Genomic DNA, 25144 nt, shown 5'->3' on the forward strand with positions numbered 1-25144 from the left:
GGGGCTTGAATAGATTTATAATGTTACTTTAGAGAAAAAGGTAGCAAAAATATCTCAGAAATATTAAATTTTAAGTATAGTAGAGTGTTAAAGTTCAGTTTGTCTAACCACATGTCTAATTCTTTAATTAACAATACATTTTATTTTCCAGAAGTAAATAAGACTTGTTGACAAAGAAATATAGCTATACCATGTAAGCCTTATTACATAGGATAAATAGTGATTGAAATCTAATATTAAATTTTCCTTTTTCAATTTTCTATGTACTGAACTAAAGGAAAAATTTTTTTTATAAATAAAAAAATAAAGTTATAAGATAATGGAAAATACCACAATTTTTTAATAGCTGCAAATTTTCTTTAATTAAAAAACAATATATTCAACTAATACATGTGGCTTTTTAATATAATGGAGAAACACTAAGTATGTTTTCGTAAATATGTTAAATATTCATAACTTTATTTTCATTAAGGAATCTATTTATGTATAACTATACTGTATTTTCATGTCAAAGTTGAAGTCTGGGAACCAATTAATATCCACCTCAAAGAAGGACAAATAGAAAGTGCTTGAATCAGGATCTTGTCGATACTTTAATATTTGAGGCAAATAATTTATTTTACACATATTATTAAAAGGTGATTAAAAGCAATACTACTTGAGAGTAAATTAAACTGTCTAATTTTCACAACTGTGCTACAGAGCATAAACAAAGATCATTTAACGCTTTTGCATTGCTATATTAACAAATTATATCATCTTTCATAATGAGTATAAAAAGAAGCCTTATTCATGCTTCTTAAAAATTTTTTAACTTTTTATTATGGGAAATGTCAAATGTGTATAAAAGTAGAGAAAGTACAGTGAAGCCCCATGTATCCAGCATCCATGTCAACATTTATCAATTTACGACTGATCTTGTTTCATCTCCTTCGGTATTATTTTGAAGAAAGTTTCAGACATTGTATAATTTATCCATGCATAGGTCGGTTACTTATCTCTGAAAGATAAGTACTCATAATTAAAATTTTAATAATACTTTCATAATCTCATCAAATATTTAAAATCTACCATCCTAGCCTTTGACATTACTCTGAATAGAATGTTTTCTGTCTAAAATATGTAGTTTAACAAATGAATGATTATTATATAGATACATCTTCCAGGGACAAAACCATAGCTTGTTCCTGTCTTGACAATGTTTACCAACAGTGATTCATTCTGTAGGCTCCAATCCAATACATTAATAGGATATAAGCCATTAACTGATTTCTGCTATCAAATTCTGTTATTACTGCAGACATATACATACCAACAACCACAAAACAAAACTTTCTGAGTATGCTTAAATTTTTTAATCTTTATTCTTTCCAGACCAATCAAACTATGTAATGCTTCATAAATTCTTTAAATGGATATTATTTTTATATAACAATTCTCTTCTGTGTAGCTTTAATAACTCCTGAAAAAAGGACTATAAGACTACTTCCCAATTAAAGGCCCCATTACTTTACTCACTTCCAGTATTCTTTAAAAAATTCTCATTCAATATAATACCTCATTACAGTGTTTTCTCCACATGTTAATGTGATTCATTAACGTGATTTTTATATATGTGGGAAAATTTTAAATATAATACTTACAGATAATTGACATCTATTCATACCATTCTTAATTAGTTCTTTTCATCTTGCTCTATAAATAAGCGTAGTATTAATAACCATTCTGATGACTAGTTTGCCACCCCAGTATTCAAACCCCAGCTCTTCATCTAACTTATGTAATGGCACATTGCATATGCAAACATTTACAATGAAACTGGGTATTTTTTTTATAAAGCTTTACCCATGAATTTCCGTATGATCAATAAGCTTAACAAGTGTACTTAATTAACATGAGTATTTAAAATGTCCAAATTTGGTATCATGTTTTGTGAATCATATGATTCATATGTGATTGAGTACATATTGCAGTTAATTTGATAATGCAACTCAAAATAAAGTTTCTCAATAACTGTAGTCATATATAAATATATTTATATGAGAATATTCATATGTGAATATATATTGTTTCCTTATTATTCATCCATTTTGCTTGGGTCATATACAACTTTCTACTCCTTTTAAGAGCAGTAAGCAGGTTTAGTGTCATTTGAAAATTTACTATGTATGAGATGATCACAGATCGAAGCCCTGGTTTGATGTGATATTACAGATCTGTATAACCCTTAAAAATGCAAAGACTTCTCTTATTTAAAAATACAATTTAAAGTGAAATTAAGAAAATCTCATTTTCAATAACATCGAAAAAAATAAAATACCTAGGAATAAACTTAACAAGTGAAGTGCAAACATCTTTTTCACTAAAAACTACAAAATATCATTTAAAAAAATTAAAGAAGACCTAAATAAATAAGAAGAACTCCCATGATCATGCATCAGAAGATTTAATATTGCTAAAATGAAAATACTCCCTAAATTGATTGTCAGATTCAACATAATCCCTATGAAAATCTCATCTGCCTTCTTTGCTGATCTTAAAATTCATATGGAAATGTAAGAAAACCAGAATACACTCAAAAATAAAGAACAAAACTGGAGGATTCACACTTTCTGGTTTTTAAAACTTTCAACAAAACTACCATAATCAAAAGAGCATGATACTGGCAAAACATAGACAAATCAGTGAAATAAAATTGAGAGCCCAGTAATAGTCTCTTACATGTATGGTTAATTGATTTTTGACAAGGATGTCAAAAAAATTCAATGGAGAAAAGATGGTCTTTGCAACAAAAGGTGCTGGGACAAGACATGACACTGAAAGAATAAGCAATAAAATAAATAAATAAATTGGACTTCATCGATATTAAATACTTTTGTGTTTCAACAGATGCCATTAGTAGAGAGCAAAAACCCATGGGGTGGGAAATTTTTTTAAAAATCATATATATGATAAGACAAATAATCCAATTAAAAATAAGCAAAAGGATTGAAGAGCTATTTCTCCAAAGAAGATGTGTGAATGGCCAATATGCACATGAAAAGATGCCCATCATCATTAGTCATCAGAGAAATGCAAATCAAAACGACAGTATCCATTAGGGCGGTTGTAATAACAAAGAGAGACAATCAAATGTTATTAAAGATATGGCAAAATTAAAACCCTTTACATTGCTGGTGGCAATGAAAAATGGTGCAGTTGTTTTGGAAAACAGTTTGGCAGTTTCCTGAAAAGTTAAATATAGACTTGCCATTTGATCTAGCAATTCTACACCTAGATAATTTCAATTAAAAAAAAAGGAACATATATTCACATAAAAATTTGTACATGAATGTTTATAGCAGTATTATTTATAATAGCTAAAAAGCAGAGACAATCCAAATGTCCATGAACTCATGAATAATTAAATAAAATGTGCTATATCCAAACAACCAAATATTAAAAATAAATAAAAAGTACTAATAGATGCTATAAATTAGATGAACAATGAAAACATGCTAAATGAAATGTCAGTAACAAAGACCATATATTGTGCAATTTTATTTTTTTATGAAATGTCCAGAACAGGCAAATCCATAGACAGACAACTTCCAGGGATTAAGGAGAGAAAGGAATAGACATTGACTGCTCAAAGGTAGTGGTGGTGAACATGGTCTAACATTAGATAGTGGTGTCATCATCACAACTTTGTGAATATACAAAAAACCACTGAATTCTGTACTTTAAAGAAGAAAACTTTATAGCATGTAAATTACCTCAATAAAGCTGTTATGTTAAAAATAAGGAGACAAAGTTGATACATTCAGGAAGTATGAGCACATAGTCCTTTATTTGCTGTATAATAAACATACTATGTGCCCACTCTGTGGAAGGCACAAGGTTCAATGTAAAGATTCAGCAGTGACCAAGACAGGGTCCCTGGCCTTCAGAGAGAGTTTAGGTAGGGAAAAAGATAAGCAAAAGGCCAGTCACATTCATCTAGAGAGGGGTCAGGAAATGGTGCTGCTGGAGGAGCACACGCAAGGCCACGAAACCCAGGCTTCATGGACGTGGGAATCACAGCGGAGAAACAGACTTGTCTCTTATTCTCCTGAGAAAAACCAATTTTAAATTGGTGTTTAGCAAAGTATGGTTCACTCATTACATGTATCAGAATCACTGGAAGAAGGGCTTCTTTTAAAAATGCCAGCTGGATGCTTTTTCCCAGACCTTTTGAATTGTAATGTCTAAGAACCAAGGATGTGTAGGATATGAACTAGAGAAAAGGATCTCAAGAGTACACCAGGCAAAAGGAAAAAAAAAAAAAATTAATACCCAGTCTTAAGAAGCCATGACAAACTGGAGAAGCTACAGGGATTAAGAACAGCATGAGTGTAGATTAAAGCACTGGGTGGAGTGGCAAGAAGTAGTTGAGGCAACAGATGAGATGCTAGACCATGAAAGACCTTACAAGCCACTGAGGGGAGTTTGGATGCTATTTTGAAGGTGGTAGTTGGTATCTTCTGAAAGGTTATAACAAGGACAGATATGATGAGTTTTGTGTTTTAGAAGAATCCCTGGGCTTCAGGGTAGAGGGAAGACTGAAGGAGCCCAAGACTAGGTACTGGTCAATTACACTGAGGCTGTTGTGAATTTCAGGTGAAACGTGATGGCCACAGGAGTCTGAGGAATGGCACCAGGCATGGAGGACTTTGTATGTAGCCCCAGGTTTTGACTTTATTCTCAAGGCCATAGAGAGTGATTAAAGGATTTTAAGCAAACACATGATATTGTGTGTGTGCGTATAATATTTTATATATAAATATATATTTTATATATGTTTTTATATATTATTTTGAAAATCACTGTGGTGACAAATCAGGGAAGAGGGTGATACAGAAACAAGGATAACAATTCGGAGAATACTGCCGTAATTCCAAATTAGACAAGAGCCTGTGAGCTATGTTAGAAGTCGTGGAAACGAAGAAGGGGTGACCTTAAAGTATATTAAAACAAACATAAGAATGGTGTGAGGAAAAGAGAGGAACTGGATAATAGCATCCAGCTTTCTGATTTGAGAGTCAGCTTAGCATCTCACTTACTTCCACCACTTGTATCTAGTCAATTTCCAACTACATGGCCATGTGTAACCTTGCCCCTGTCTAATCCCAGGTGATGGTTGACCATTATGTATCACTCTCCGACTGTACACTCACACAGTACACCTTGTAGTCTTCTTTGGTGACACTTTCACAGGATGTAATTATTTGACTTTCTTTTTATTTAAATAAGTAGTTCTTAAAATTTTACATTACATTCCTCCAAATCCCTTAAGGAGTTATTTAAAATACATATCCCTGGGCCTCGGTTCTTAGACATTACAATTCAAAAGGTCTGGGAAAAAACATCCAGCTGGCATTTTAAAAAGAAGCCCTTCTTCTTCCAGTGATTCTGATACAGGTAATTAGTGAACCATATTTTGCTAAACACCAATTTAAAATTGGTTTTTCTCAGGAGAATAAGAGACAAGTCTATTTCTCTATTGTTGCATCCCAGAGCCTAATGTGGTAGCTAACTTCTCATAGCCACTGATAAATTTTGTTGAATAAATGAAGGAGAAATGAAAGAACAAGTGAACAGGTGATGATGTTCTTCACTAATAGAGGCATACAAGGGAATGACTGTGTCATGACTTGGTTCCCTCTGGGACCTGCTGAGCTCAAAGTTCCAGTAAGGCTTCCAAGCCAAGATATTCTATAAATGGATGAACACGTGAGATGTGTTCATGAGTCAGGTTTGCCAGAAGTAAAGATTTCAAGGCACAGTCATATGGAAGCTGAGATCATGAATATTTATTAGAGAATTCTCAACCCACAGAAGTGATGGCAAGTGTGAAGGGAAAATGGCACAAATGGAGCCCTGGAAGGAGCTAAATGTAAGGAGCAGGCTCAGGAAGATCAGTAAAGGAGAATGAAAAAAACATGGCCAGATGAAAACTAGGGAAAAATCAAGTCCAAGGCCCAAGAAACCAAATAGATAATTTTAGGGATGAGTAAGTGATCAGTGATTCCCAAAGACACGGTCAAATTTCATGAGGATAGAATTGGAAAATTGAGAGTCCCAGGTTACATTCTTGAGAGAAAATTTAGCTTCTCTGTGAAGTCTTCTCTGATCTACCCTATGTCAGTCAGGTAGGTATGTTCCTCCCTTTATTTCGTTAAGTTTCATTATATATGTTGTAATTATAACTCTTTGGAATTACCTTATGATTACTTGTTCATGTGTCTATTTCCCTATCTGACTGAGAGGGTAGTAATCTCAGAGACAGATATTTTTACCTATTACCTGTATTAAGAACTGGGATTCAGTAGGAATTCAATGTTTGGTAAATACAGAAATTGATTAACAAATAGAATGTGTGGTAAACACATCTATGACTACTCAAAATTTATAAATACTCTCCATTTACTGTTTTGAGTAGGCATTGCTTTAAGCAGTAGGTAGATGTGAGTAGCAAACTTATTCTTTTCTAAATCTGTGTGCTCTCTAGATTATTTCATCCATCCCTTCATTGAAATTAATACTGGGGAGACTATGCTCCCTGACACATACCTCATAGGGTTGTTGGAAAGATCTAACAAGTTAACATTTGTGAAAGTGTTTTGTGAACAGAAAATGTAAAAGAGGCAGAAACTCTGCATATACATTGATTTAGGACTGAGAGGCAGCATTAGAAAGATGGCACCCATTTTCTAACTATAATTAAATATAGCTTCTTTGTCCAAAAATTATGTCAGCAGCAATAAGCAAAAAGCCACCATCTCTGGATTTCATCCAGATCTGCTATTTCTTTCTTTTGTTGTCCACAGCCTCAGCTGTTAATGTCAGTTTCTGGTAATTACCACATGAGATACCCCATCTTTCACTACAGCTCTTTACAGAGAAAGCCATTCAGGCAGGTCCCTTCTGTCTTTGTCTCTGAGGTTGGAGAGGATGACATCTGTGAGTGTGCATGCTGGGGTATGTATTGTGGGATCGTAGTTTCGGGGAAGAGTATAGGAAGTCAGACCTATAATACTTTGAGTAAATGGATTCACTAACCCTATGGTAGAGCTTTACCCCAAGACAGTGCATATGCAAATATCCAGGGAGTGTGTGGTATTTGTAGCAATACTATTAAAGCAGAATACTTTTTTTTCTTAATTTTGAACTTGTGATAAAAATTCTAATTTGAATGCTTTTACAAGTGGTCATTTTAAATCATAAGCCATTGAACTAGAATTCAGCTACTATGTTCATAATTATATTCTAGATGACCAAAATTAGAGTTTCAAATAATTTCCTTAGATAAAATCTTTTTCACTTAGAATTAATTCATCTGTATCTTTACTTTAAAAATGACTATTTTAACCACTCAGGATATGGTGTGTTGGATCTTTTCTGAATACTACTTAAAGGCATTTATATTTTTAGTTTAAATGTTAGCTAAATCTGAAAATATGACTTAGATGTCATATATGAATAGCCACATTAAATATAGTGTACATTACTTTGTGATTACTAAATTTAATTAAGAAAATCTTTCATTGCTAATAATAAGTAGAAGTAAATAATATGCATATCAGCTCAGGGTTAATACTCCGCTGGCAATTTGGTAAACTCTTAGAATATTCCTTTTAATTATGTACATGTCTTATTTTTCCTGCACTAAGTTGATTATTAATGCATGCGGAAATTAAGATAATTCATTATAAAACATTTTGTGATATTTCGAAAAACGCAATAGACATTTAGTGCAAAACACTTCTCCATTTTGATCTTAGTCCATATCACTCAAAATATATAGAACTAAATCCATGGAAAGGTACAGAAAGTAAATGCCTGTAGAATGTGAAAAGGTAGACAAAGGGGTTTGGAAAGAATATTTTCAGTAGCAAGAATTTTAAATTGCTAAGCAAACAAAACATATAAAATGATGATGATGATGATGAAGATGATGATGATGAAGAAAGCTAACACTGTATGTCAGAACTGTCCTAAGCAATTAACATTAAATGCTTTTAACAACCCTGTGAGTTAGGCATATCCCCTCGCCACTGTTTTGTTTCACTTAGCCCACATTGCACAGTTATTAAATGATGGAAGGGGCCTGAAGCCACACATGCAATCATAGCATTTTATTGCCTCTCTGCAATGGCTCCCAGGGGAATGCATGACACATGATAGGTCAGCAATTTAAAAAAGAATTGACTATATTAGGAACTTCAAGGATAGGGAGCAGAGGAGAAAGGAGACAGTGGAGTAGATATAAGGCATTCGAAATAACAGTCCAGGTAAAAGGAGTGTGGCCCTCCACGAGAGCAGGAAAAGAGCATGTGAGACCAAGGCAGTCAGTTTACTGGGAACAGCAATAAAAAGAGTAAGTCTAAACCATATTTAGAAAGAAGAGTCAAAATAATTTAGTGATTATTTATTTAAAAAATTTGTTCATACCAGACCCAGTGCAAACATCTAGAATAAGGTAAACATTTAAGTACAACACATCCTAGTGATTCCTTGCCTCTCCTAATCATTACAGTGAAACATTGTCTCTAGTTAAGATTCTCTGGCTATTTCATTCCTATAAGAACATCATAAAGGTTATTTTATCAATTTAATATGCTTTATTCAAACTAACACTAAATGGTACTCTTCTGGCCTGAAAGATATACATAACATAATCCCAAATGAATATAGGCAAAATTTTATATACTTTGTCTGAATTAAAAAGAGAAAGCGCTTGTTTAAAAAAAATCTGTATTCCATATTGAATTCTTAGGGATTGCATAACTCTATATATTCTACCCACATAGAAAAAGATATGAAACTGTTAAATACTAACCAAAAAAGGCTCCTGCAGACAGGGAGGAATAGAACTATCACAATTGGGACATGTCATAAAGACACATGAGTTCTGAAAAATGGAGAGAACATGATGTTGTATTTCAGCCCCAAACCTAGAGATGAAAGACTCTTCTCATCGAGTACAGTGTAGAATAGACGGATTAAGAGAGAGTACAGCATGAACAAAGTGACAAAGAAGAAAAGAACAGAGAAGAAAGAGAAATTGAATGGTAAAATAGGAGACTGCGGCTGGCATTTTTGGGGAATGTGTCTCATGAAAACACACTTTAATATTTTTTTTTCAGAATTGTTTGTATCTATACTGCAGTTGTTAGAACAAAGTAGTAACTACAGCTGAGGAAATACAGTGTAAAGACTGTGCTCAGAATGTAACTTGGACTAACGGCAGATGTAAAAACTGAATGGCTGGAACTTGTAGGAAAAGCCTAAATGATATTGACATGCTTATTCTGACACAGACAACATACCAGAACCAAGACAACAAAATAAGAAAAGGAGCGGAGCTCTAGGACATCAGAAGTGAAATATTTTTAATCAGTCATAACTGGCTAAGGGTTTCCTCAATTTATGAAGTAATTATTTATTTATTTGTTCAAAAATATGAATTGCAGTAACAGTATAAACGATATGATAGGTACTAAAAATATATAAATGAATGAAATGATGTTTGTGCACATGAATAACTTAGCCAATTTAGAAAAGACTGAAATTCAATATGAAAATTATGTTATCAAATATTCGATGTTTTTGAAGTTGGGCTACTTTCTTTTTCCCTTTCTGGCAGAAAGCTAGAGATTTATTCTTTGGCGAGATAAAACATAGGGCCTCTTGGATACAGGACACCTGGCACAGTTAGGATTAGGTAGCACATTAAATTAGTTGTGATAAGTGAAAATATGAATACTGAACTATAAGTTTTCCAGTCCTCTTCCCCTAACTGATTCACAAAATACTATTAGCCTAGCTTACATCCTCTAAGCAGCGCATTTAGAGAATTATCTTTGGGAGACTTTTAGCTCCATTGGCCTAAAAGAAAAGATCTAAACATTTTAACATTAGGTGATTTCCCAGTGATATCCAGTCAACAAACGCATTCCATGTACAGAGTTTTTAATCAACTTTTTAGTGCACTCTAAATATGAGTGGAATCCAATCTTCACTGGGCATGAAGAAATTGTCTATCATAAAAAGTAGACATTAAATCAAACAAACAGGAATAACGTAGTTTAAGTAAATAGAGGCTATGCCTAGAGAGAAAAGCATCTAAAATTATTAATAATTTCAGAGATTTTTAAAAAATGTATGCATAAAACAAGAAGTTTGTTTACAAAGGAACCTTCAGAGATCATGAGAGAATTTTTATAAATTAATTATAATAATTATAATTAATAATATACTTATAATTACATAAATAATTAGTTATAATTCCAGATAATGGAATTAAAATTATACTTTTGAATTATAATTTCAGAGATGGAAATCAATAGAATTAGAACATAAAGTAGAGGTAATCTCCCAAAAAGCAGATCAAAGAGACATACAAAAAGGAATCGAGAGAGAATAAAGAATTAGAACAAGAAGTCCAAGACCTAAATTATAAGAATTCCAAAAAAAATAAATGAAGAGTCAGAATTATCAAATAAAAAATTTTCCCAGAAGATAAGGATATGAAAATCTAGATTAAAATGTCCTACTGAGTGTCCAACGCAATAAATAAAAATATACGCACATCAAGCTATATTCTGTTGAGTTTCCAAATAAGGAGGACAAATAGGAGCTCTTGAAGAGTCTGAAGACTGCCCTCCTCCAAAAAAAATGTTACAAAGAATGAACGGAGTATCAGAATGGCCCTAGAGCCAGAAAAACAATGAAGTGATGACTTCAAATCTTCAAATTCTAAAATAAAATACTTTCCTACCTATATTTTGGCAACCTATTGTTTAACTATAACACTGAAATGAAGACATTTTTATATATGCAAGTTCTCCGAAAAATAGACCTTTCATTTTCAGCCTCAGGAAGCTATCTGTTGATGTGCTGTACCTAAACAAGAGAATAAATGAAGGAAGATGAGAAGTTGGGTTATAGGAAACAGGAGCTACAACACAAAAGAAATGCGAAGAAAATCCTCAGAATTATGATAATGGGAGGTGCTGAGATATAAGCTATACCTTACCTTTGGAGATAAACCACTCGAAATTAAAAAAGCTGGAGAGGTGTCTCTAAGAACATAAATAGTATAGCTAACCAGATGTCCTCTGCTGAAAAGTTTGGAAGTGAATTCGTTTTAAATATGTAAAAAGAAAGACAAAGAAAATGCTAAGCAATCAAATGATTCTTTAAATGCTGATTATTAGTGAAAGGAACAACAAAAATTTTTCCAAGTAATCAAATGTAGTCAAAGTATATTAGATGTCACACAATGCAAATGTAAGTTATAGTTTATCAATATGGGAAGATAGCAGGACAGGAAGTGTAAATGTCAGAGGAGCGCAGGTATTAAAGAAATAATTCTTCATATCCCATAGTGAGAAGTCAATACAAACTAACATAGCAGAAAACTAGGAAGTACAAAGTAAATGTAGACAAGTTATTTAAAAATACGAAGTAAAATATATCAAGGAACAATTAGTTAAAGAGTTGAATGTAGTCACTTTTAGTCACTGAAAACAGGGACACATATATTGGGGCTGCCATTTTTGGACTGATGGATGGTTAAAAATCGTATGTACAAGTAAATTTAATAAACATTTTAAATAATAATAGGCTAAAACGAAAAGTTAACAAGTCTAATTGTAAGAAACAGAGAAGTGCAGGAGAGGTAAAAATAAAATGCCAATCAAAAATCCATACAGGAAGCACTAGGGTGAAGAATAGAATTTGCATAAAATTAAATTATTGATGTAGAGATGAACTTGTAAATCTTCTCAAACCATTTAGGAAAAAAACACAGAAATAGAAAGAATGATGGAAAATATGGAAGAAAATAGGAGACAGTGATTATAAAAAAATTTATAGATAACTAACATTTCTAAAGAAATAACCAAAATAACTGTTATGCAAAAATGTAATCAAAGGTATAAAGAAATAAAACACTTCTCTGCCGAAGAGAAATCTACATGAATAAATAGAAAGGCAAAATTAATGCAAGGAACTGATAAAACATGTTTTTGGTAAAAGGTATAAGATTAGAGAAAACCCAAATGCAAATCTTGAGACCAAAAAGTTTATCCAGCAAAAAATAAAACTGAAGATAGTCTTAAATATTTCCACCACAACACAGATGAGGAATAAAATGAACCATAATATTTTTAGAAGACGTTCTTATGATCACTTAATTAATAAAAGAGATACTTGTCAAATTTACTTTCACATTTGAGGACTAGAGGAAAACTTTGTCCGATATACCTTCACTGAGAAAACCTAACATTTAAACAAGATTTTATTGGAAAAAATTTGCTCGAATATGTAATCCATTCTGGCGAAAATCAAAGCAAATTTGAAAAGTTCAGAAAAGGAATCATGATATAAAAGACATGATCCTGATTATTGAAGTGTATGAGAAATTGACCAAAATATGAGTAAACTTAGTCACAAAGCTGATACAACTATCAAAAAATAGTTTAAAAAGATATATAATGTAAACCAAAAAAATACAATTACAATCATCTGGATTCAAAACCACCAGGTTTCAATGAAAATATAACTTGTATATGCTTTTATCAGCAACAAGGAAAATAATGACTGGAAAAAAATAGAAAAGAATGATAAATTGACAAATTCTAGAGCTCAGAGAAAATGTACTTAAAAATGGATCATAAAGAAATTTTAATAGATTAAAATCAAACAAAACAACCTGGTTAGACCATGTTTTCTGATAGTGGTTTCTACTAAATGTGAAAACAAATAAATTAGTGATATAAACATAGATGCAACCACTTAGAAATTAAACAACTCTCTCTAAAACTCGTCAAAATTGCAATTAGGGCCATTTAGAAGTAAAAGATAATGAGAATATTGCATACAGCATTCTGTACTTAGAAAAAAAATCTATTTGTCTATGCTTTTATTATAAAAATAAGAAATAAAAAAAATTAATGGGCTTAGTATTCAACTTTAGAAGCTAGGCAAAAATAACATAAAACTAGTAAAAGAGGGGATAATTAATAATTATAAAAACATACATTAAAGACTTAGAAGACAGAATAATAGTGAATTAATTAAAAACTGTTCAAGAACAGTTTTTACGGGATAGCCAATACAATTTACAGATAGCTGACGAGTCTAAATTATAGGAGGGAAAAAAGGGAAAAAATTCAAATCCACAGCCTTTATTCTGAGATTATGGATGTAATCATAGATACAAAAAAGATGAGGAGAAGGAATAAAAAAATACTATATTTAGTGTATAATATGCTATACCATAATCTAATTAATATAATTAATATACTATATTAGTTATAAATATACCCTGGTCTCCCAGACCTTGAAAATAGTCTGTGACATAGTTATATTCTTTAGCTGCTACATTCTTTCTGTTCTTTCTCTCTTGATCAATCCTTTAAAAACAGTGTTTCACGCTCTCTGAATCACCATGCAAACTAGACATTGCAATGTACTCATCTTAAACATGCTGGGAGAGAAGCATTAGCATTCAAATACAATGACCTTTCCTAAATCCATCTTTGTTTTTGAAACATCCCTTTCTTGACATCTTGAAAAACTGTGACTATTGTTTCTCTCCTATTGTCATGAATGTTGGTTCTCTCTCTTCTTTCTTGGTTCCCTTAACTCTGCCCATGGTTCTATCCTTAATGTTTTCTGACTTATCTTTCCCTATCAGATAACCCAATCATTCCCTGATCTCGAACACCATTGTTCTACTTCAATCCTGATCTTGTTACTCACCAACTAGTACAACATTTCCAACTGCCTGCTGACTAAGTCCTGTGAGACACAGCCAAAGTAGGAGCGATATATGTCTAAAACTGTAACACCCGGCTTAAGACGTTTTCTTCTTGATTTCTCTAATTTTGTTCAGTTGGATTTCATACCCTGTATCAGCCACTGTGTGTGTGTGTGTATTTTTTCTATTATCCAACCATTGTTTTCTCTAGCCCTACTGAAGTCATTTATCATAATGTCATTCCTTGACCACCATAAAGGGCTTACAACTGGCTGTTCTTTTTCTTCTTGCACATATAAATCAGGGCCAGATGAAAATATTCTAAATATTTGTTTCTTACATGATAGAACTTGGTAATTGAACTTTACGTCCTCAGACCCTCTGCCCAATCTGCCTTTTGAGCGTTACATAAAACGCCCATTCAGAAATTATATACCACATTCAATTTTTGTATTTATCGTTCTTAATTATATATTTTGACTTTCTCTATTTACTTCTATTTTGCCTCTGCCTGGAATACTATCTTTCATTTTTGGCTATCAAAATACTACTATCCAGTTCTGCATGTAAGGAGCTTAGAAGTTGCCACTCCATCTCAGTGGCAGATAAAAAGCTGAACAGACCAAGAAGTCATCAACGCTTCCAAGATTCCAAAGAGAAGTGAAGACACAGAACATACCACTGCCTCCAAGAACTGGAGAGACAAAAAGGAGCTTACAGGGGCAGAGATTCTCCTGCAGAAACACCTAGAGAACCAGTGCTGGAGTAGGAAAACCTGAACTGTAACTGCTGGAGGCTCAGTGCAGACACCTCTAAGAGTTAAAACTCCGTGGGACCCAGTCATAAGGGGGCATACAATTTTGTGAGATTTATTTCCAGGAGCTAGAGTAAGTTCTAAAAGTGAAGAGAGAAAAATCTCATGTTTCCTGCAGGATGAGAGGAAAAGGAACTATTCTGAAATGTGCCAGAGCACTTTCTTTAGTGCAAGGCCTGTCCAAAGGGGAAACTAGTTAACCAGAGCCTAACCTTCTGGTATATTGCAGAGCTTAACTGACTTGGGAGAAAGAAGATACCCAAACCAGCCTATTCTAGTCATTTTGTCCTACTGAAGGCAAATTTTAAAAATAAATAAATAAATAAATAAATAAATAAATAAATAAATACTGAGAAATACTTGTGAAGTTCACAGTCCAGAGGTATAAGCTTATCAAAAGACTAAACATAACATTGAACTATAAAATGCTTCTCCCCAGCCCCATACTTTACTACTACATAATATTTTACTACTACAATATTAAAAGTCTAATTACAGCAGCTCCTTTAACCTAACACATCTTGTCAAGCTATCAAGAAAAGATTACCAAGCATGGCAAAAGGTAAAAAGCACTACTTGAAGAGACAGCACAAACATAAGGACCACACATGGCAGAGATGTTAAAATTATCAGACTGGGAATTTAAAACAAGTATGATTAATACGCTAGGGACTCTAATAGATAAAGTAGATGGCATGCGAGAACAAATGGGCTATGTAAGCAGAGAGATGGAAATTCTAACAAGGAACTAAAAAAATGCCAGAGATAAAAATTATAACAGAAATAAAGATTATTTTTGATTAGCTTAGAAGGCTGAACATGACCGAGGAAAGAGCTTAAGGATACCTTAACTGAAACATTCAAAACTGAAAAGCAAAGAGAACAAAGACTGAAAGAAACAGAACAGAATATCCAAGGACTGTGAGAAAACTACAAAAGGTGTAATGTATGCATAATGGGAGGCCCGGAAGGTGGAGAGAAAAAAAAAAAAAAACAGAAAAAATATTTGAAAAAAATAATGACAGAACACCAAGCTAGACAAAGGCAAAACAAGCAAGCAAACAAAAAATATCCTACCTGGGTATATAATTTTCAAACTACAGAAACTTGAAGATAAAATAAAAATCCTGAAAGAATCAGATGTGGGAAAATATCTTACATGTAGAAGAAAGAAGATAAGAATTACATCCGACTTCTCAGAAACCAGGCAAAAAAGAGAGTGGCGTGAAATATTTAAATTGTTGAGAGGAAAAAAACCCCACCAACTTAAAATACCATTAGAATACTATAACTTGAGAAATTATCATTCAAAAGCAAAGGAGTAAAAAGACTTTCACAAATAAACAAAAATTAAGGGAATGTGTTGCCAGTTAAAAGAAGTTATTTAGAGAGAAGAAAAAATGACATAAACAAAAGAAGAGAATCAAAGAAGAAATGGGTGAGGATAAAATAAAAACTTGTTTCTTATTCTTAATTGGCCTAACAGATAATATTTGTTTAAAATAATAGCAATGTATTTGATCATATATATACTTATATATGCTTATACGTAAGTGAAATAAATAATAAATGACAGCAGCAACACAAGGGACAGAAGGGAGGAGTTAGGATTGTTTTGCTATTATAAGGTTCTCATACTACATTTGAAGTGATATAGTGTTATTAGGAAGTAGACTTGGATTAGTTGTAGTGCCTTGGAAACTCTAGGGAAACCATTTTAAAAAAGTAAAAATAGAAGGACAATGATATGCTAAGAAAAGAGAAAAAATGGAATCAAATAAAATGCTCAAGTATAATCACAAAAGGCAGAAAAAGAGTAGAAGACAAACATAAAAACAGAGTACAGGGCAACAAATAGAAATCAATAACAGATATGGTAGATGATGTTAATCCAACAATATCAAATATCGCTTTGAACATCAATGGTATAAATGCGCCAATTAAAAGACAGAGTTTGACAGAGTGGATTAAAAAACAAGACCCAACTATATGTTGTCTTCAAGAAACCTACTTTAAATATAAAGACTCATAGGGATGAAAAGTAAAAGGAAGAAGAAAAATATGTCTTGTTAACACAAATCAAAGAAAGCAGGAGTAACTATATTAAGTTCAGACAGAGCAGACTTCATAGAAAAGAAAATTATAAATAAAGAAGGTAATTATACAATAATAAAGTGGCCACTTCTCCAAGAAGACATAACAATTCTTAATGTGTATGAGACTAACAACAGAGTATAAAACTATGGGAGGCAAAAACTGATAGAAGTGCAAGAAGAAATAGATGAAGCCACTATCATAGTTGGAGACCTCAACACTCCACTATCAGAAATAGACAGAGCCTTGTCTATGGCCATGCCACCCTGAACAAGTCTGATCCCGTCTGATCTCGGAAGCAGGGTCGGGCCTGGTTAGTACTTGGATGGGAGACCCCTAGGAAGACCAGGCGCTGTAGATGTAAAAAAATAAAAAATAAGGGATTGTAAGCTGATAAAGTCTTTGAAATCTGTGAGGTCAGCCAAGGGTTGCCTCATCTAAAAAAAAAAAGAAAAGAAAAGAAAAAAAAAAGAAAGAAATGGACAGATCCAGCAGGCAGAAAATTCATAAGGACATAGTGGAACTCAATACGACCAATCAACTGGATAGAATGAAGATCTATAGACTACTTTATCCAACATTCAGAAAATACACAATTTTCTCAAGTTCGCATGAAACATTCTCCAAGATAGACCACATTCTGGGCCATAAAAGACACCTTAACAAATTTAAGAGAATAGAAACTATTCAATGTCTGCTCTTGGATCACCATGGAATTAAACTAGAAATCAATAACAGAGATAACTGACAAAGCCTAAAGTACGTGCATATTAAGTGACAAACTTCTAAACAACATATGGGTCAAAGAAGAAACCTCAAGAAAAATGAAATAATATTTTTAAATAAATGAATGAAAACAAAAGTTATCAAAATTTGTGGCATGTAATCAAAGCAGTGCTTATAGGGAAATGTACAATATGTTGAAAAAGAAGATCTAAAAATAATGATCTGAATTTCCACCTTAGGAAATTAGAAAAAAATAATTATATGGGATGTAAAACAAAAGGCAACAAATGAGCAAACTCATAGATAAGGACAACAGAATGGTGGTTACCAGAGGCAAAGGGAGTGGAAGGAGGTCAGAGGGTAAAGGGAGTCAAATATATGGTTATGAAAGGAGACTACACTTTGGGTGGTAAACACACAATGGATTATACAGATGTCGTATTATAAAGTTGCACATCTGCAACTTATATAACGTTATTAATGTTATCCCAATAAACTTAATTAAAATAACAAAAAAATCAAGTCAAAATTAAATTCAAATTCAAAGTATCAAATTAAATTCAAAGTAATCAGAAGTAATAATAAGAATTAGAGTGGAAATCAGTAAAATCGAAAACAGGAAATCAATAAAGAAATTCAAAAAAAACAAAAGCTGGTTCTTTTAAAAAATCAATAAAATCTATAAGATTCTAGCCAGGCTAAGGACAAAAAAAGAGAGATGGGACACAAATCACTAATATTAGATATAAAAAAGAGACATCACTACAGATCTCATAAACATTAAAACGATAATAATAGGATACTATAAACAACTCTGTGGTCACCAATTTGATTACCTAGATGAAATTAATTAACTCCCTGAAAGACACCACATGACAATACTCACACTAGAAAACATAAACAATCTAAATAGGCCTATATGTATTAAAGAAATTAAATCAATCATCGATAACCATCCAAAACAGAAAGCACCAGGACCACAGGTGTTTATTATAAATTCTTCCAAACATTTCAGGAAGAATCTATTTCAGAGTATAGAAGCAGAGAGAATACTCCCTAATTCATTATATGAGCCCATAATCACTCTCATGCCAAAACCAGACAAGACATTAGAAGAAAACTATAGACAAATATCTGTGATGAACATAGATATAAAAATCCTCAACAAAATATTAACTAAAAGATCCAAAGTAGCCAACACAATATTAAAGGAGAAGAACAGAGTTGGAGAACTGACACTATCTGCCTTTAAGACTTACGGTGATCAAGACAAGGTGATACTGGTGAAAGAACAGATAAATAGATGAATGGAACAGAATAAGAGCTCAGCAATAGACTCAGATAAATATAGTCTCAGATAAATATAGTCAAAGAGGCAAAGGCAACACATTGGAGCAAAGTTATTTTTTAAAAATAAGGTTGGAACAATTAGACATCCACATGAAAAAAAAAGAATCTAGACAGACCTTATACACTTCATAAAAAATTAGAGCATCTTCACTCAAATAGGCTATAGACCTAATTATAAAATGCAAAACTATAAAACTCTTAAAATGAATAATCTGGACTTAATACAAATTTTAAAAATCTGCTTTGTGAAAGACAATATCAATAGAATGAGAAGACAAGCCGCAGACTGAGAGAAAATATTTGCAAATGATACATCTAACAAAGGATTATTATCAAAAATATACAAAGAACTTAAAACTCAACAATAAGTAAGCAAATAATTCAATTAAGAAATGGGCCAGAGACCTTATGGACACCTCACCAAAGAAGATACACACAGATCAAATAAGTATATAAAGATATGCTCCACATCACATGTCATTAGGGAAATGCAAATTAAAACAATGAGATGCCTCTACACATCTACTAGAATGGCCAGAAACTGGAATACTAATAACAGCAGATGCCGGAGAGGATGTGGAGCCACAGGAACTTTCATTCAGTACTGGTGGGACTGCAAAATGATACAACCATTTTTAAGGACAGTTGGGTGGCTGTTTTTACAAAACTAAACATATTCTTACCATACTATCCAGCAACTACACTCCTTGTTATTTACCCAAAGGAGGTGAAAATGTGTCCACACAGAAACTTGCACATGAATGTTTATAGCAGCTTTTTCATAATTTGGGAGCAATCAAGATGTCCTTCACTAGATAATGGCTAAATAAACTGTAGCAAATCCAGACAATGGAATATTATTCAGCATGAAAAAGTAATGAGCTATGAAATCATGAAAAGACATGGAGGTAACTTAAATGCAAATAATAAGTGAAAGAATGTCATACATCTGTCAAAACTTATAGAATGCGTAACACCAAGAGTGAACTTTAAGGTAAACTATGATCTTTCAGTGATTATGACGTGTCAATGTAGATTCATCAATTATACCGAGTGTTCCACTCTGATGAGTGTCTTGATAATGGTAGAGGCTATGCATGTGTGGGTGGAGGGATATGTGGAAATATCTATATCTACCCCTCATTATGCTGTGAACCTAAAACTGCTCTAAAAATGTCTTTAACGTACAATCTTAAAATTATCTAATCTAAATCTCAATTTTTATAGGCACTAGGAAATAAAAGTATAAATTTAATAAAGCAAATTTGATTTGCACATCAATACTCCAAAATCCAGGTCTGTGTATTTTATCTTCATTATACATGCTTTCTAGGCTTCACTATCCATTTAACCTCCCTTTGAAATGAAACAGAAAATGTATAATGACAACATTTCTGAGTACTTACTATATGTCAGGTGTTGTTCGAACCATTTTCACTGATTGTATGCATTTAAAATGGTTATATATGTTGTTGGTTTGGTTTACATTTAAATATGAAAATGTACCTATTTTCTATGTCACTATAATTTTCTAGTTTTCAATAACAAAATCATCCTACATAGCTTAAAAGCCATATTTTGCTTGGGCATTCTGAAAATTTCCATCTTTAAATCAACATTAGGTTTTGGAATCAGATCAGGTTTTAAATCTGTTTTATAACATATTAAACGTATTTCTCTGAGCTTCATTTTCCCCATCTGTAAAAATAAGTCAGTAATACCTTACTTCAAATGATTTTTTGACTACTGAATGGATGAATTCATACTCCAGTGCTGGAACAGGGCAAGTCTACCAAGCATAGGAAGCATCATTATCAGCTGCCAACACCAATCCCCACTCCTCTTCAGGAATCTACTTGCTCTGCCTGTCATTGTGGCTGCTGTTATTCTTCTCCCCAAAATATATTTGACATCTCTCCTATTTTCTGCATGGAACAAAAAGCAGACTTCATCCCCCTCCTCCTCACTGAGTATTTCAGCATGCGAAGTGTCTCCTTGCCATCCTATCTGTGACATCACTTGGACCTGCACCAAGAAAAGATTATGGGACCAAGCAAGAGGTCATCATTGAGACCTCAAGTGATGACTGAGTCCAGGGTTGATCAAAGACTCCAGTTATAGCAATCACATCATCCTGAGAGCTGTGAGGTGGGCGTCTTATTTTTGTTCATTTGATTTCTTTTTTGAGTGCAGGGGGATTTTTGTTTCTATGATTAATACGATTTTCCAGGTTGTTGCATCCAGGACATAACAGTGGTCTCAGCCTTAAATTTTTTGGTTTTTACTCCCACTCCCAGAAATCCAGGAGGATGGGGAGGGTTTGGCCACCCCTGCCCAGCCCTGAGCCAGGCACCACCATTGTAAGGAAACTCATTCAGAAAATCAACTGTTAGGATTAAGGTTAAATATACTATTTTCTATTTCCTAGTCTAAAATAACTAAAATGAACAATAGATAAATTATTTGAAAAAACTTCAAATGTTTTATTCTCTGTATAAAATTTATTCCAGAAGATATATAGCTCTAGTATATCATTGCTAAAGTCTCATTATTATGATTGATATAGTATATGTGCTGTTTTCTTTTTGGTGATATTAATTAAATAAGCACAGTACTTCTAATTAGTAATGTCAACTGACTTTTGTTATTCAGAGATTCTGCACACCTGTTAAGTTGGTGATGTAGCTCTAAAAATATCCTGTTTGTTATTTCAAAAATGGATACATAATATTAAAATGTCAGCTTTGCTGCCTTGTGTTCCCTGACACAATATTTTGTTTGACCAAAAGCGATTCTGAAAAGTGAATTTATCATATGAATGAATAAATCTCAATGCAACACTTTGTTTTCACACAGATTCAAATGTGTCTCTATCTCCCAAAACATGATATGAACTCTCTAATACATCCAATCCAGCCTAATAATCTGAACTAAGACTCAGATTAAGTAATTGGAGATTAACCCACTCATATCGATTACAATATGAAATATGACTCAGTTGCTTTCCAGCACGCAAGCTTGTTTTACTGTCTCCAGAGGTTTGGTGGGTGATAATGTTTGTGAAAATCGCACACATGTAACTATGAATATAGCTGGAAAGCAAATCAGTGATAGCTTATCAATCAAACTGTAAGAGTACACTCAAACTCAAGATAAAAGTTGAATGTATTTTTCATTGCCAGGGCAGGGTAATGTAGTCTCATTACTCATCAGACTACAGATGATGTGACAAAGGCATTACTTCTTTACTTCTAAATCTCTTAGTATGCTTTTGCTATTGATTTTTTTCTAATGTCAAAGCCTATCTTCCACATGCACATATATAATAATTTATCAATGTTTTATATTTTTAGAAGAATGCTATATATCAAGTCTTTTCTCAAATAAATAAGCTTTAGAGTGAGTTGAGATAAATAGAGCTTTCTAAAAATGTTTAAGTTTTTTGGTTTCAGTTTGAAGGAATAGTGAGTTGCATTTCCTAATCTGTAAATATATGACTGCAGACATAAGAATATCGAAAATTTTGTAGATAAAAACAAAAACATGGAAAGTTAAGTTCTGGAGAAACCACTAAAGAATAAATCAGACAAAAAGAGTGGCGTGGAAGAAAAGAACAAGAAAAAAGCAAAGTATATTGATATAACATAAGCAAGAAATAAATAAAATTAAAATTCTTTTATGTCTTTAAAAGTAGTCTTTTGTTTCTTTTCGGGTTTGTTTCATTTTCCTCTTTATTGTTATATATCTTATTTTTTAAGGCACTATATTACATAACTTTAAATACTTTAAGAACATCACATGGTTAATGTTTCACATTTTCAAAGAATTTTCTATTTTCTGTTTGAGGAATAATAGAATAAGTGCAAGAAGAAAATAGTAAATTGGAATTTGAGATTCCAGTTTGTGGACATAGATGACTTTTATTTACAGAAGAATATCATGGAATTGAAGAATGTGTTGCCTATAACTCAAAACAAAGGGGGTGAGAGCAGTTAGAATAAATTACGATCTCAAAACTCAAGAAAACACAAATGAAACAAATACGAAGAGCAATAAATAAAATTATTTAGAACAGAAACACCAATAGAACGAAACAGATGTAATTTATTTTCTCAATAGATTCATCGGAAGCTTAATCTGGTCCATGTGAATAGAGCGGAGCAAGGTATAATTTATAGCCTAATCCCATGACACTGTGCTAAGTTGCAAACGGGGTTTCAACAGCAAGATGTGAATAGGCAAAGTATACAAATAATGAAAGAAGCTTCAGATGAATTGCTCAGGCCAAGAGACTATCTTCATAGCCCAAGTTAAGAGCTAGGCAAAATCCAACAGGGTCTGGCTAGATTTATGTTACTTCACCACTACCAGTTTTCACAATGCTGGAAGCAGCTATGAACCAGAATCTCTGCCTTGTCACACATAAACCATTCTGTAGGACTATATCCATTAATTATTTGAAATGAACACTTATCAAAAACACCAGTATTGACTGTATTTGTTACTTTCTATATTCTTGTCAATTGTTCAAATTATCAATTTATTAGTTTATAAGTATAATTGTTTTTCTAATTATTATAATTATGATTGATTATTACATTATGTTGAAGGCAAATCATTTATTCTGAGGGTTTCTGACATTTGACATTTCATATCACTAAATGAAAACCACTCTACTAGCATTGTGCTACTGTTGTTCAGCTTTTATAGCTTTGTTTTGTTTTCATGTTTGGTGTTTGTTGATTTGCATAGCTACAAATTCCTAGATACTTTAATTCTCCTAGAATAAAATAAGGATAGAATATAAATGCTCCTCGAATGAATTCCACTTTGAACATTACATTTGAGTCCTCTGTGCTTAAAAGTTGGTAACGCCCATGAAAAGCAATTTGATTTGCTATAAAAGGACGTGCCAAGGAAAAGTCATATCTCAGATACTAAAATAAAGTACAATGGCTCTGACTATAAAGCACCAAACATATACAGTTGAAAATTGAACATACTCTCATCTCTGAAATGTCAAGTAAAAAAGGTGGAGTGTTTTCTTACCCCTACTTCTCCAAATAATAAATTATTTGGGGGTTAGATACATATAGTTGGAGAAATATTCCCCTTTGTCTAAAGTTACTTAAATGAGAGGCATCCATGAAATAAAATTAATCATGAGAGCAGATGCATGTCTGAATAATTTCATTCTCAAAGTGAGGCAAATGGTTAAAAACAAACATTGTTTTGTGGTTTTTGTTCAGATTGACACCTATTGTAAAGCTTCAAAATGGGACTCAGGGATGACGAGGTCGCTAGAGTTACACTGGAGAAGCAGTCGTCTTTTAAAAAAAGAAAAGTATGTGCTTTTATAAATTTTAGTTAGAAACCTTTCCTCACTTTTGGAAGGAACTTCCAGTCTTGCAAACATCATCACGGTTGAGACTATTGAAAAACAAAGATACAAAGAAAAGACTCGAAATGTAACGTTTTTTGTTCCAAAAAAGGATTTTGCCTCTAAAGCGTGTTGGTTTCATAGTATTGTCCTTTGTTTCTTTCTCTAATCAGTTATAAATGGCAAGGCTTCTTTACTGGTGTCTTTAATTTTATTTAGAATCCATAAAGATACATAAAAAATGGATATAACAATAAGTATTGTTTTGAAGAGAGGGGTTAGAGGACAGCATAAAGAAGAAATACAAAGAAAAAGAGAAAATAGAGCCCTGTTCTTGCCCTGATAAATGAGCTATCATCAGTGTGGCTGCTCCCTACAGGGATGAGAGATCTGTGACATCCACTGGAGCACTGTGTCCTGACAGACTGGCAAGCACAGCAGACCTCAGCAGTGCCTCTCTGGTAATTTCTACCTCATTAGGATATTTTTAGGAAGAAAACTTTGAAATTTTAAGACAGAGCCAAGGCACTTGTATCAGTGTGTAATATTCAGGATGCAGTACCACAAGGACGGCAAGGACAGAGAAAATTCAGCACTTACCTGTGACAAAGCCAGGGTCAGATGCCCTGCTGTCGCCTTAGCTAAGGGGGACTGGTACTGATGCAAAGCACCCTTAGATGCATTGCCAGAGCAAATCATGGTGTGTAAGTGGTGTGAATGATGTGCACAAGGAAATGGGCTGCAGAAAGCTGGAAAGGCAAAGTCAGTCCAGGACTGATTGTGAAGGAAGTGTCAGCTACAAGTCATTTCAACATCAGTTGAAGAGTTTCAACTTTAGCAAGATTGAAATCCCAACTCCATTACTGTCTTTCTGGATAATTCTTGAATGGATCATATCATCTCATTGTGCCTCAATGCCATTTAAGTTCCTTCTAAAATGTCATTTAAATGGCTTAACAACTTATAATGAGACCAGACTAGGGGAAATGTG

The 25144-nt window shown here is 32.9% G+C and overlaps 1 protein-coding gene and 1 pseudogene across 1 annotated transcript in view; one reads left to right on the forward strand and one right to left on the reverse strand.

Annotated features, from left to right (window-relative positions):
* LOC105290172 (metabotropic glutamate receptor 8-like) overlaps positions 1-24852 on the reverse strand; it is a 102039-nt gene extending 77187 nt beyond the window's left edge. Inside the window, exon 1 of the mRNA XM_011357178.2 lies at positions 24754-24852. Coding sequence (XP_011355480.2) covers positions 24754-24852 — 99 coding nt within the window. The remainder of the gene's footprint in view (positions 1-24753) is intronic.
* Positions 16946-17058, forward strand: LOC111737983 (annotated as a pseudogene).
* Positions 24853-25144: the final 292 nt, after the last annotated feature.

The sequence above is a fragment of the Pteropus vampyrus genome, unplaced genomic scaffold, assembly GCF_000151845.1.
Source record: "Pteropus vampyrus isolate Shadow unplaced genomic scaffold, Pvam_2.0 Scaffold33, whole genome shotgun sequence".
NCBI classification, from domain to species: Eukaryota; Metazoa; Chordata; class Mammalia; order Chiroptera; family Pteropodidae; genus Pteropus; species Pteropus vampyrus.